Consider the following 13,850-nt stretch of genomic DNA (forward strand, 5'->3'; position numbering starts at 1 on the left):
CCCCCCCCCCCCCCCCCCCTCTGAAATTGCAGAAGATAAAGGGTGCCATCAATTTGCGTAAAATGTACATGTGAAATCAAATGAATTTGTGTGAAATCAGATGGAATTAATAAAGGTTTTGTAATCTTTTTTTTTTTTTTTTTTTTTGTGTGAAATCTGTCATTTCGACAGACCAAACAGAAATTGAAAACAACTGTGTGTGGAGATACTGCAATCAATGTGAGAAATTACATTTCTGGGGATTTGGTGGGCCAGTTGAACCTTTTGCCATCATTTGGTTATTTGAAGATGGATGGGAAAATAATTGTGCTTAATAAAGTCTATTCTCTTGTACAAACAATCTCGGTTTCACTATGAAGGACAAAATCCAACTGATTCAATTACAAGCTCCAATTGGGCTCTTTGCACAGCTCGACTACTTCCTGACTTCTTCCATGAGTGGACAAACCGATTAATCCAGGTGTGTCTGGCCAATGTCGTTGTAGTTACGGAGATCAGGCACACCTGGATTAATTAATCATCTTGTCCACTCATGAAAGACAGGAAATGAAGGAGTGGATTTGTGCAAAGAGCCCATTCCCAATTAAGTTTTGACATTCTTGTCATTTTATACCAGCAACATGAGCTGTTTTTCCACCAGCAACAAGCCCAGGAACGTTGAGTTCTGGGTAAAAGGAGTTCTTGGTTGTAAAAGTTCAGCTGCGAATTTAGAATTGTGTTTCCGCGGCGTTTTAGAGTTCTCGGTAGGGATGTTCGATACCACTTTTTTTCAGACCGATACCGATAGTCAGACCCTCAGTACTCACCAACTGCCGATACCAGTCGTACATTTTGACAAATATAAAATCACTAAAATATTTTTAAACAAATATATTTCCTTTAATTTTGACAAAAACAAAACAGCACAGTCACTCTTCAATAGTCTTAACGCTCAAAATAAAGTATTATAAAGTATTTCCAAACCGGTGAAGTTTTGGTGAAAAACTGCTGCAAGCTAGCTAGCGCCACTTACAGGCAAGGAGGACTCACTTAACGTCTTCCCGCTCTGCCATCGGTCGCCTGTACTCGTCTGCGTCACGAGTACTCGAGTACTTGAAAAAAGGCTGGTATCGGCCCGATACCGATGCCTGGTATCGGTACTCGCCCATCCCTAGTTCTCGGGAATTCATTCAAATGAGTTTGATTGAGCCCAGCTGACGTAAAAACAACGCCACCAATTTTTTTTACCCCGGTAATTGTTGTTGGTGGAAAAACACGCAAACTGAGCAACAGTTTACCAAGGTAAAGTGAAAATGTAGAATCTGCTGTATCCGCTAAGAGCGCTAAATATTGAATCATGTTCTGTTTTATTACTGATACATAGTGAAAGTTGCGCTCCAACATTTTCTTCATTTTTGTGGTTGTTGTCATTTCCTTAATTCGAATATGAACATATCTACGTGACAGTAGTTATATTTTCTTCTCTGTTTGTACACACTGAGCAATTACTGTGCTGTAATGAGGACTGCAGTACATTCGTGTCATGTCGACCTGTGTCAAATGTGTCTCATTTGGATGTCTTTGGCTTGGATAGACAAATCTCTGCTTTTTATGACACTAAAAGCATTTTAAGAAAATCACGAGAATCTAAGGAAAAATAAAATGCCACCGCCGTTTCAGTTTGTGCAATTTAGTAATTCCCCCCCCCCCCCCCCCCTTTTTGTAAATTTAATTAGATTGCCTTGTAACTATCACCGACATTTCTTCCCTACCCACAGGCACATTGTAGGTGTGAGCGAGAATCAACCGCTTCGGAGCATCGTAAACAGTTTTGTAATGGTGGCAACGTTCCCCAGGCAGAGTACCACAAGTTAATTGGATTTGCGGCCCTTCAAGATGCTGGTATGCGTCCCAAACAAATACAAATTAATTAAAGGGCAATGAAAAATGAATGTTTACCAATAATCCGTAGGCTTAAGAAAGCTTCCTTCAAAATTCACTTGCGATTGCTGTGTGGAATTACTGCATAGAGAACAGCCTTCGGACACTCGTTCAAGTATCAGGTGGCTGAGCTATCAAATATTCCTTTTTAACTCATTCACTGCCAATGACGACTATAGACGTAAAAAATCCAAGCAAACAGCCAGTGCAAATTTTGACAAGAAATTTGAATTTAGTTTTAGTTATACATTATTTTCATTCATAGTTATTAATCCCAATTGTTATTAATAACAACAATGACAACAATTTCATTGCTAAGTGCTACCATCGTGCATAGTGATTGGTCTTGGTCTTACTGAGACCACAAACTGGGTCTCGACCTCCAGAAGTCAATTTAGTCGACTAAAATTGCTCCTTATTTTTTTTCAACTAAAGTTGGATTAAAACTCAAATACAATCAGGTGACTAAGTTATGACTAAGGCTTTAATTATATTTAGTCAGAAGACTATAACTAAAACTAAATTGAAATTTCTTTTTTTTTTTTATTAAAATTTTAATTTAATTTTATTTAATTTTATTTTTGACGTCTATAGTCGTCATTGGCAGTGAATGAGTTAAACTTGAGTTTAGCTCACTTCTTGTGTGATTGTGCCCAAGTATAAGACATCAAACAGCTTTGGATGAACAATTAACTCGTTCACTCCCAGCCATTTTCACATAAGCAGTCCCGTTCGCTCCCAGCTGTTTTACTGGATTTTGACTGATTTTGCAAGGCCCACAGAATATTGTGTTCTATTGCATGGAACCTATCAAAACAAAGATCAAAGTATGTTTCCATCTGTTTCCATTTTACAGCGATTAGCATTAGAAGACAGCTAAGTTTCATCAGTTTTCGCAAATCTATTTAAAATTGTAAGTAATGGAGCTTTTTTTTTCTACATGGCCCTGGTTGATGGCCGTTTGTGTAATAACTACCATTTCTGCAACCGTTCTTTGCAGTTGAGAGGCTGCATCAAATCAAATCACTTTATTTCACTCTTCAAAATAAAAGAAATGAAAGGGGACGGAAAGAAGTAATACTTGTTTTGTCTGCCCCTAATCGACACACACAAAAAAAAGAATCAACACAAAATCAATGACCGCAAGTGGTCAAGACGCTTTTGGTGTTACAATACTACCAAACAATTCAAAAATAATTCAACTGCATGTCCTTTTGTTATACATATTTTTGCAGTAAATGTGCTTTTATACATTTTTTTTTTTAAATACAAAAATATTGAGAAGATTTTTTTTTACAATCCAAATTGTTCCATAGACTGACACCTTGAGTTGAAATACATCGTTCTTTTTGTTTTGTTCCATATTTAGGTTTAGAGAAAATGTATATTCCTCTTAATTGATACTCACTTTCCCTTTTTATAAATCTAGTTTGTATATTATTAACTGGTAGAATTTCACGGTCGGCTTTATACAATATTTTAAGGCGGTTAAACTCCGTCAATTCGTTAAATTTTAAAATCTTTAGTTGTATAAATAGTGGATTTGTGTGGTCTCTGTATCCACAACCCAAAATGACACAGATTGCATGTTTCTGTATAAGAAAAACGTTCCCCTTCATCTGAAAATTAGTGTCGATTTTAAACATAGAAAGGCAAAAACATGCCTTGTGGAAATTAAACTGCACTAAAAAACTAGCCAACTATATATCATAAGTCTTCAGTCGCAAAGTGTAACTGCGCTCTCGATCAGTACAAGGTTCTGTCGAGCAAATGGCGATTTCACAATTAGATCAAGGGACACGAAATGTTTTAAGGGGTCTTGGATAGTAAAAGCTTTCCACAGCGGTCGTTTGATAATACTATACAGTAATTCAATTACTGGAAAACTGCAGCCGTTGCGAGTTGGCCTGCAAAGCTGCTGCTTGTCAAATATGAATGGAGACGAGTGATTGTACAGCAAGGTTGCTCTGTGGATTTGTCACATACCGATGGCATGTGCTTATAATTTTGAGGTTTCTTTATTAAAAAAATAAATAAAATAAAAAATTCTGGGAAGAAAACAAAAAAATGGCGGTTTCCCCTCACCCAACCCCTCAAAAAAAAAAAGAAAATTAAAAACCATCTATGAATAGTTGAATCCGCTGTGCCACGGTAGTTGATTTTGTGTGCATTTCTAAATGACTTTCATGCCACCGAGTAATTCCACTATTTGTTTGGCACGACATAACACCGAGGGAACAGGAAATATTTTTGCGAGAAGGATGTGTCACTGCTGTGTGAATTAATGCAAGCTGTGAGATGGGGGGAAAAAAAAAATGCTCATTTTTGGCAAGATGTACATGAGCTGCGCTCATTCATTAAAGGCTTTTTAATTTTTGTAATACTGTTATTGAGTAATGATTTAAGTCCAACCTCTTTTTTTTTATTTCTTTCTGTCCTTTATTTTTTAACAGTATTTAACGTCAGATTTTAATCTTCGGGTCTACACTATCCTAAATGGTACATTTTATAGTGAAAGGATCCTTACATTAATTTAATTTGCCGGTATATTGTAATTTCTTTTCATAGACTGTTTTTTTTTTTTTTTTTTTTGCCAGTACACTATTCTTTTATGACAAACATTTTGTGACTTTATAGCAATGTATTGCATCTTTTATGTTGTTTGCAGGTTGCTATGTCCTTGTGTCTTATAGGCATCAGCCCATCTGTTACCATGGTAATAATCTTGCCACCACCCCATTCCCTGCACAGGTTATAAAATACTGTTTTTTTTCCCCCAACATCTGCCTCATTATGTACATTACGTGCTCTACACACAAGCATTGGGTTCACTTAAACTGCACCATTTATAGAGTAGGAGTGGCTGACAAATTGTGTGTGCAAAAAAATTTGTGCAGTTTGGTGGGAAGAATAAACGATAGCCTCATTAACAATGTGCTGAACTGAGCGTTTTTAGTGTTAAAAAAAAATGGACACTCAACCTATTGAGTATTGAAAGAGTTTGTTTCTGCAATTCGTTAAGTGTAGGTGCTCCTGAGAGAGAGGTAACAAGCATCAGAAGACAGCAAACCACGTTTTTACATGACAATATAGGCAGCAACTATGTAAGGGAATTGCTAAGTAATATGACTACTACTATAAACACAAAAGATAGGATTGGGTTCCCAAATTTGACTTGATTTGACTTATTTGGACGTGTGCATTCCCATTCTAAACATTTACGTCAACATAAGAGTACATGCAGATTTCTAGGTTCTACGATCCTTCACCATTTCACAGATAGTGGTGACTACTGTGGACAGCTATAAAAACGTTAAAAAAAAAAAAAAAAGCGCTCCTAGATGTGATGGAGTCGTGACGTTTTTGGCAAAACAAGCCTGATAATCAAAATTAATACACCCATTTTGCACAGAAAAGCAAGAAAGGGGCTTTATTAGCTATTAAAAACAGTGAGTAATAACTAGTGTTGTTCCGATACTGTTTTTTGGCCCCAGATACCGATACCGATACCCAGCTTTGCAGTATCGGCCGATACCGATACCTAAGTTTTTTTTTTTTCCCTGATCATGAAAAAGCTGTCCTGCCATTGGTTCAGAGCATTCAAGGGCCAATAGGATATCTTAGATCGGCATGCAGTGAACATTTTACATATCAATGAATGTCGTGCACGAGCAAGACACAAGATGCTGCATCCAAAATCCTATATTAGTGTTGGAATTATTGGTATCGGCATGTTACTTGTGAGTAGTCACCGATACCGATACCACTGTTTTAATGCAGTATCGGCACCTCTGCCGATACTAGTATCGGTATCGGAACAACACTAATTACTATTGTTGTTGTTGTTGTTGTTATTATTAGGTGGGACTATAGTTATTTTAGAATTCTAGTAGTGCTAGTGTTAACAGTTTTTCAGAACTAACTAAATCAATTGTTGCTTTGAAAGTGTCACGAATTGTAGTTGCCCATGTCGCTGCTCTGTGTGGCATTGACGTTTTATCTGCCACTTTGCTCATTGAGCGCAATGACCAGGCCAGTCTAAGTGCATCAGACCTCTCCCGGTCTTGATAAGATTACTGGCTACAAAATTAAATAGAAGCATGTGCAAAGGTTGAGAGGCCAGGAAGGCAGGGCTGAGGTAATGTCACAGTTTCTGATCTTTATTGGGAGAGGCACAAACAAGTGCGCCGTTGTGCACAAACACACACACACACACACAATTGCCTGTATTGATTAGTTGTAAAAAAACAAAAAAAAAACAGTTGAGGTCAGCAGGCACATGTCTGAATTTCTTTCTCTCTGTCTCTCACACTGCATTTGTCTTATGTCTGATTCAATACTCTCCTTGCCCCATCAGGGGGTCTCGCTTTATCCACATGCGCAGCCGCCCTCCCCAGGCCTGTTCTTACACTCTGCGGTTTTCCTTTAGTCTTTCTCTTTGCCCTTCAATTGACACACACCAATCAATCAGTCCATCCAGTTTTGTTCCAAGCGAAGTCTGATGGATCCGCTTCTGTCCTGATAATATTCGAGGATTCAGCGTCGATTACGTCGCAAATCAGACGATGGGATGATCGACCGCTGATTTGTTTCGGTTCTTTTTCATTATATATATGTAACGGGTTTTTTTTGACGTGTACATCATTCAAATCAACTTGCGATTGTGATTGGTTAGCTAGGATCCAATCATGAACCAGAAGTGTTGACATCATTCAAATTATCACGCAAATGTGTCATGCCAACTGCAATCATCTATGGATTCAAATAATTGTCATTTTTTTTAATGCAAACATTATTATTAGGGGTGTTAAAAAAAAAACGTTTCGGCAATATATCGCGATATTACATCGCGCAATTCTCGAATCGATTCAATAGGCGGCCGAATCGATTTTTAAATATCCATTTTTGATGGAAAAATATTCACTAAAACGTCTTGGGGTTCACACCTTAAGCATGGACGAATGTTATGCTAATGGAACGTTAAGCCTTGATATTTTATTTCAATGCTGTTCAAACATGAAACAGATTACAACCTGTATAAGATAAATAAGATAAATAAATAATACATTTTCATACAAAGCTTACACTGTACAAGTTTACTGATTAGTATTTTCTAAATTTAAATGAAAAAAATCGCAACAATCGACTCTTAGATTCGTATTATTTTTATCCATCAATATATCACATGGCTCGAGCAGATTATTTTTTATTGTCAACATTACTTCAGATTTAAAATCCTGCGCGACACAGGCTTGAATCCGCGCCTCGCTGATAAAGTCGATAGCGGATCGATAATAGCCAGACCGATCGGTCATTGAACGCGCCCCCCCCCCCAGGCCCAACCCGACCAAGCTTTCTGATGGCCGCTTCTCTCCCAACTGCCGCAGCCGGGAGACTCATTTGTCCTCCAGTGCCGGTGTCATTTGTCTTCACATTTGCCTTCCATCTGATAGTTCAAGTGCTTTCCAGATGCCCTTTTCGTGTGTCTTTACAACTGTCACTGATTTATGTGTCCTTGACAACACTTATAATTCATGTTCATCTGGCCTCAGATAATAAAAGGGAATCTCCATGTAATTACTTTTTTTTTTTTCCAGCTCAGGTGAAATTGTTCCACAGAACAGGATGCTATTAAAAATCAGATGAATGTCACTGAAAATATGTGTGGGGTGGTTACTAATTAATTATTTATTTTTGAGAAAATGGAATAGCATGTGACGAGAAATCTTTTGGTTGAATTCAGGAAAAAAAAAAAAAAAAGATCAGGATTTATAATGGCTGACATTGTCCAAGCTGTGATTGTCTCTCCCTTTTTTTTTTTTTTTTTTTTTTTTAAAGGAGCAGATTTGAATTATTACAACACCCTAGGTGTGTAGCGGGGATCGCCGGTGTTTTTATGACCATCATTTCCTATAGTCACAATCCTTCACTATCTCATTCCCCTCATTTGCATTTTACATTTAGGACATTTGGCAGTCGCAGGTCTCTGGAGTGACTAGAAATGTTGCTCATTAACGCAATCGCATCGGTTTAAATGAACATACACGTTTAGCAAAGATCAAATCGCTTTGGCGGTCAGATCACCCCATAAGAAGATGAAATGTTACATCCCAGAACAATTTCTTCTTCGAGCTCATTTACTCGCGTGAATGAAGGCAAAGTGGATTAATTAACTTCAATGACTATTTGGCCGCAATCATTGATCACCAATTTAAATAAAGTATGAAAATCAACATAAACCTACTAAACAATGTTTGTGATGACAATGTTTGTGGTAGGGAAAGATAAAAACAAGGATCCTTTGTCCAGGCCATTCTCATGTCGGCGCACCAGTATTACGCCATCTGCTGACAGAAGACCAGAAATGCAGTTAGACCACAGACGTAACATCACGCTACTGTAGGCTACTGTTTATCGTGAATGGCTGCACAGAGATGTCGTTGTGCATCTAAATTCGTTGTTTTCATTTTGTGCGATACCGTTTAGGGTGTAACTATTATTTATATAGCCCTTTTACCAATATACAATATTACTACTGTTTTATTCATGGCTTTTAGTTTGTTTTAGTCTATAAAATTCTTGATGTACCAACAGTAAAAACTGTAGACTGCATTTCCCCCCTTTAGGCAGAAGATTGTGCCTCAAAACTGTTTGATTTATTGAACGCATTAATCATTTTCAACATACGTAAACAAAAATATGAATATTCTTCATCAATAACATTATACCACAACTTCTTGCAGTGTTCAGCCTGATTAGGCATTTCTACTCTCTTTTTAAACAAGACGATACCCATTTTTACCTGTTCATGAGCAGGGCGTGATTTTTTTATTTATTTTTTTTTTCAATATTCACTATTCCAATAATTCCGACAAAATTCCCAAGTTAAAGAGATATTGTAACCCTCTTGTGGTTAAGGTCGACAGTTGTTGATACTCTTCCGTTACTTTATTCGCACTAGCTGTAACAGAATGCATAGTCACTCAAGACCTGCTGTCGGCCACAGCTCACAGCCCAGTCACTCGGCGCCATGACTGCCTCACATAAGCCGTCAAGCTTATATACTAGTGTAGAACTTCCACCATCTCATTTAAAATATTCATTTGATCTTCTATTCGCTGGTCTTCCATATCCAAGGACATAACAGACACACTTATGACAAATAAGAGCAGCTTTTTTTTTCTTCTTTTTTTTCTTTTTTTTTTTTAACTATATGCACACCTATTCGCAAGCATGCCTGGGTGGGAAGTTTGTGGCTTCACCATCGCTACATTTCTTACATAATCACCTCCTTCCACATACTTCACTGATTCACACCATTCCAACTTTAATTCTCACATTATTCATTGAAATGGTTCACTTACATATTAAGAAAGAAAGAAAGAAAGAAAGAAAGAAAGAAAGAAAGAAAGAAAGAAAGAAAGAAAGAGTCATTTGACGCAATGTGTACTCCACGACAATAGGTGGCGCCCGTGCTTATCAGATGAAAGACAAGAAGCGTCTGCAGAGCGGAAGAGACGTGGCACATAAACAGAAGCAGGAAAGCAGCAGCCGCGTTGAAGTTTACTCATGACTGGTCCCTCCTGTATCTTTCCTTCTTTGAAATTTACACACCTAACAGGGTGAATGTCAGCATTTCAACATTCCCTAAAGCCACCGGGACTTCATTGAAGTTTTTGTTACAGGTGAGATTGTCGTGAGCGGTAACGCTTCTGCCCTATTAGCTAGCATACTTAGCATGCTAACCATATCCTGTCTGACGAGCCAGTAGCAAAATGTGACGTTTTGTCATCGCTGGATAAATGTCAAGCTAAAGCATTTGTTGTGTTGTTTGGTAATCTACGGCTTGTCAGACTAAATGTAAGACCAATGAAGTTTTGCTTTTAGCAATTAAAAAACAAAAAGGTATGCAATTACATAAGTGGCTTATTTATTTACTCATTCGAATTTAATTTAAAAAAAAAAATAGTAAAGGTGTTTCATAGAGCAAAAGGATAGTCTTGAAAAATATTAACATTTGCTTTGAACATCAGATTGTTTATTACATTAGTACTAACCTGACCGCTAGTGTCACTCAAATTTAAGAATGAGGTTTTGTCACGATGTTCGCTGACTGTGTTCTGTATGGGGGTGAGAAAAAAAAATGACATGTCTAATGTGTTTTTACCACAGGAGGCTATGGGTCTCTGCAAGTGTCCAAAGAGAAAGGTGACCAATTTATTCTGCTTTGAGCACCGCGTAAATGTGTGCGAGCATTGCCTCGTCTCCAACCACAACAAGGTCAGTGAGGGGGGGGGAAAAAAAAAGGATGCACAGACATATTCATGATCATAATGAAATAGTGAGTTTTTTCCCCCCGTGCCTCCTTTTAGTGCATTGTGCAATCATATCTGCAATGGCTTCAAGACAGTGATTATAACCCAAACTGTCCTCTGTGCAATAATCCGCTGATTGCTGAAGACACCATTAGACTCATCTGCTATGGTGAGATTTCTGTCTTCTTCAATCTACATTTGTAATTGTATTAAGGTTACACTGTTTATTTTTGCTTTTTCCAGATGTTTTTCACTGGACCTGTCTTAACAACTTGGCATCCCGCCTGCCCCTCCATACGGCTCCAGCGGGATACCAGTGCCCCAGCTGTCAGGGTCCAGTGTTCCCCCCCTCCAACCTGGCCAGCCCGGTTGCCGACGTGCTTAAAGAGCAGCTGTCATCTGTTAACTGGGCTAGGGCGGGTTTGGGCTTACCACTGGTAAGGAGTAGGACCTGTATAGTAAATCCAAGTGAGAATGAAATTATCATTTTTGCATTTGTATTGAGGTGAAATGTATATTAATGAGGCGCTGCGTAATGGACATAGGTTTTCTCCGTTTTTTTCCGACTTCTCCCACTTTCCAAAAATATGCATTGTTAGGTAAATTAAAGACTAAATGAGGAGTGTCGAGATCAGGGGTGTCCAAACTTTTTCATTTGAGGGCCACATGCAGAAAATCAGAAGGACGCAAGGGCCACATCATGTTATGAAGAGAAATTGTGTTTAGTCCTAAAAATTGTACAAATAATTTATTTGTGCTTTTGCATATTTAGAAAAATGCTACAATATATACACCAATTTATTTGTAATATGGAAGTAGGGTTATTATAGTTTGGGAGTTTTTCATTTTAGTTAGTTTTTATTAGTTTTCATGGTGGTTCTGTTTTTTTTTAGTTTTAGTTCTTTAATAAATGCTTAGTTTTAGTTTAGTTTTAGTTAGTTTCAGTATTAGTTTTAGTTATTTTTTTGTGTTTTTGTTATTCTTTTTAAATGTGTTTTACTTGTGCACAATATTTAAAAAAACAAAACATGGGAGTGACGTGATCTGAAGGTACTTTTCTATTGGCTGTTGCTAGATGACATCACTTCTGTGTGACATACTTTCAAACGTCATTATCCCAGTTGATATTAATAAATTACTAAAAATCACACCAAAGACTAAAACGAAGTACATTTTTGCTATAATTATGGTTTTAGTTAGTTTTTTAAATATAAAATGTAATTGCAATTAGTTTGTTTTTTTTAAAAAGCATTTTCGTTTTTATTTTATTTCGTTAACGAAGTTGTTTTTTTAATTTTACTTTATTTCATTATTTTTAGTGAACTAAAATTACCTTTAATAGCACCTGTGTTTTTCGACACCCTTCCTTCTTACTTTGACCATCTCCAAACATTTTTATTTTATTTTAACTGAGTCAAATGCCATTTTTAGCATATGTCGCGGGCCACTAAAAAATGGACGGCGGGCCGCACATGGCCCCCGGGCCGTAGTTTGGACACCCCTGGTCTAGATCATTTTCGTTACTGGCCACATCATAGTTCTCCTTTTACTAAATTAAGTTAAAATCATTGCAAGTCATAATTGTGTATTTTCATGATCAAATCCAGATCGATGAGCCAGTGGATATCCTTCAGGAGGTCACAGCTAATGATGCTACAGACTACACTGACTGGTCATCATTTGATGGTGAGTATAAATGTTCCCTTCTATTTATATCATTTTCTGTTTGTGTTAGCCGTTTTCATTTCATGATCTAATCAAGGTCTCCAGAATGGTCTCTCTTTGTTTCTTTGGCGTGACAGCACAAGAGCAAAGTCACATTTACCACAGCCGCTCCTACAATGCCAGCCTCAACCAAGCACCAAATACTGTTTCATCACCAGCAGAGGACAATTTTGGTCATAAGAATGGCAATCCAAATAGTCAAGATCACTCCGTCGTCAATTTTCCAGAGACCACTACATGTGACACAATTACTATTCACACAGGTAAGGAGAGAGAAAAATGGTGTATCTTATTTTGGTCTAGCAGAGAAAAATATGTAGCGTCCAATATGTAGAGATTCCATTTCTTCTACCATTCGTCTCCCGTGTTTGGATTTGTTTTTGTAATTTTTAATACTTAGTTTATCATACATTTTTAGACTGTTCTGTCAGATTTCTGACATTTTTGGCACTTTAATGGACATACAGCATTTATTTTTTTTTTTTTACCTCATTTTCCTTTTCTGTACATTTTATGGCTTTTTTTTAATGTTCTAGATTTTTTTGCTATCAATTTTCTGACATTTTTGCCAATTTTTTGGTCATTTTGTGGTAATTTGGGGAATTTCTTGTTGTGGGACATTTTATGGTTACTTTCGAAGAATTTTTCCCTGCCTTTCCTCAAATTAATTTTCTGGCGTTTTTAGCAATTTTGTGTACATTTTATGGCAATTTTCGAGATTTCTTTTTTTTTGTGTAGGAAATTTTACTGTTACTTTTTGAATGTTTTCTTTTTTTGCTTTTTATTTCATCAATTTTCTGAACTTTTTGGCAATTCTATAGACATTTTAAAGCAATTTTCTTCCTTTCTGCTTTTGTTTTTGAACATATTATGGGCACTTATTGGACATTTTTAGGTAATTTTGAATTTTTTTTCCATCCAACTTTCATCTCTCTTTCTGACAACGTAAAATGACATTTTTTTTTTTATGTAAATCATTAATTAATTCAATGAATATTTTAAAAAATTAATAGGATCATCGCCAAGAAAAATCTATGACACGAGGGACAACAGTTCGGTCACGCAGATGGACTTTGATGACGACAAGTACAGACGACGGCCAACATTGAGCTGGTTTGCTCGAATTCTCAAGTAAGTCATATGGGATTCACTCTCTCGTTTTATTTATCATCATTGCTATATAAAGAACTCTTGGTTGATTTTTCTTCCAGGAATTGCACAGGCTCAAAGCGGGCGTCCCTGTCCTGGAAACAGCGGCTCTTCATGTTCCTTTTGGTTGGCATGCTGGGATTCTTTACGTTGATTATCATAATGGCTAAACTTGGACGTGCCTCAGCCGGTTCAGACCCAAATTTAGACCCTCTTCTGAACCCGCACATCCGTGTGGGCAAAAACTGAAACCAGACTTTGATTACTTACTTTTACCCATCTCAAGTGTTTGAACAACATTCACGCCGTATTGGATAGACGCAAAGCATATTGGCACTGTAGTACACAATTTGGCCAGCAGAGAGCGACATTTTCCCACCAGGAACTGAAGCGGAAGTGCTCTCTCACAAACAGTTCTTCCATTAAGGACCAAAAAAAGCTGTAAGATGGATGGATCTAATGGGGTGCAATATTTATATTTACCAGTAGACTGACTAATCGTAAATATTGTTGAAACCTAAACTATGATGTATATAATTCTGAATGTAAAAAAATGCTTCCATGTTAATTGCAGAAATGAAGTGCATCAAAACTGGAGTCAAACATACCTAATTATGAACACATATTTGCGTGTCTGTTTTTCTTTTCAAAATGAGTGCTTTTAGATACTTTGTAATCTTTCTGCTGTGTTGGGTTTTTTTTTTCCGACTATCAATTAAATGGTAACACTACAGAATTTCA

At 37.1% G+C, this 13,850-nt stretch overlaps 1 protein-coding gene across 1 annotated transcript; it reads left to right on the plus strand.

Annotated features, from left to right (window-relative positions):
* Window positions 1-9,415: 9,415 nt before the first annotated feature.
* Window positions 9,416-13,850, plus strand: zfpl1 (zinc finger protein-like 1). The gene is made up of 8 exons (XM_077505758.1): window positions 9,416-9,605; window positions 10,093-10,200; window positions 10,293-10,404; window positions 10,479-10,672; window positions 11,843-11,921; window positions 12,038-12,223; window positions 12,974-13,091; window positions 13,172-13,850. Exons 2-8 carry the CDS (start codon window positions 10,099-10,101, stop codon window positions 13,356-13,358), a joined length of 978 nt encoding a protein of 325 aa, XP_077361884.1. The 5' UTR covers window positions 9,416-9,605; window positions 10,093-10,098; the 3' UTR covers window positions 13,359-13,850.

The sequence above is a fragment of the Festucalex cinctus genome, chromosome 18, assembly GCF_051991245.1.
Source record: "Festucalex cinctus isolate MCC-2025b chromosome 18, RoL_Fcin_1.0, whole genome shotgun sequence".
NCBI classification, from domain to species: domain Eukaryota; kingdom Metazoa; phylum Chordata; class Actinopteri; order Syngnathiformes; family Syngnathidae; genus Festucalex; species Festucalex cinctus.

What these genes read in the sequence shown, in the direction of transcription:
- zfpl1 (XM_077505758.1), top strand. Translation starts at nt 10,099, where the DNA reads ATGGGTCTCTGCAAGTGTCCAAAGAGAAAGGTGACCAATTTATTCTGC. An exon ending in TGACTGGTCATCATTTGATG is followed by an intron (nt 11,922 to 12,037) that starts GTGAGTATAAAT and finishes TTGGCGTGACAG; the next exon opens with CACAAGAGCAAAGTCACATT. An exon ending in TGGTTTGCTCGAATTCTCAA is followed by an intron (nt 13,092 to 13,171) that starts GTAAGTCATATG and finishes TTTTTCTTCCAG; the next exon opens with GAATTGCACAGGCTCAAAGC.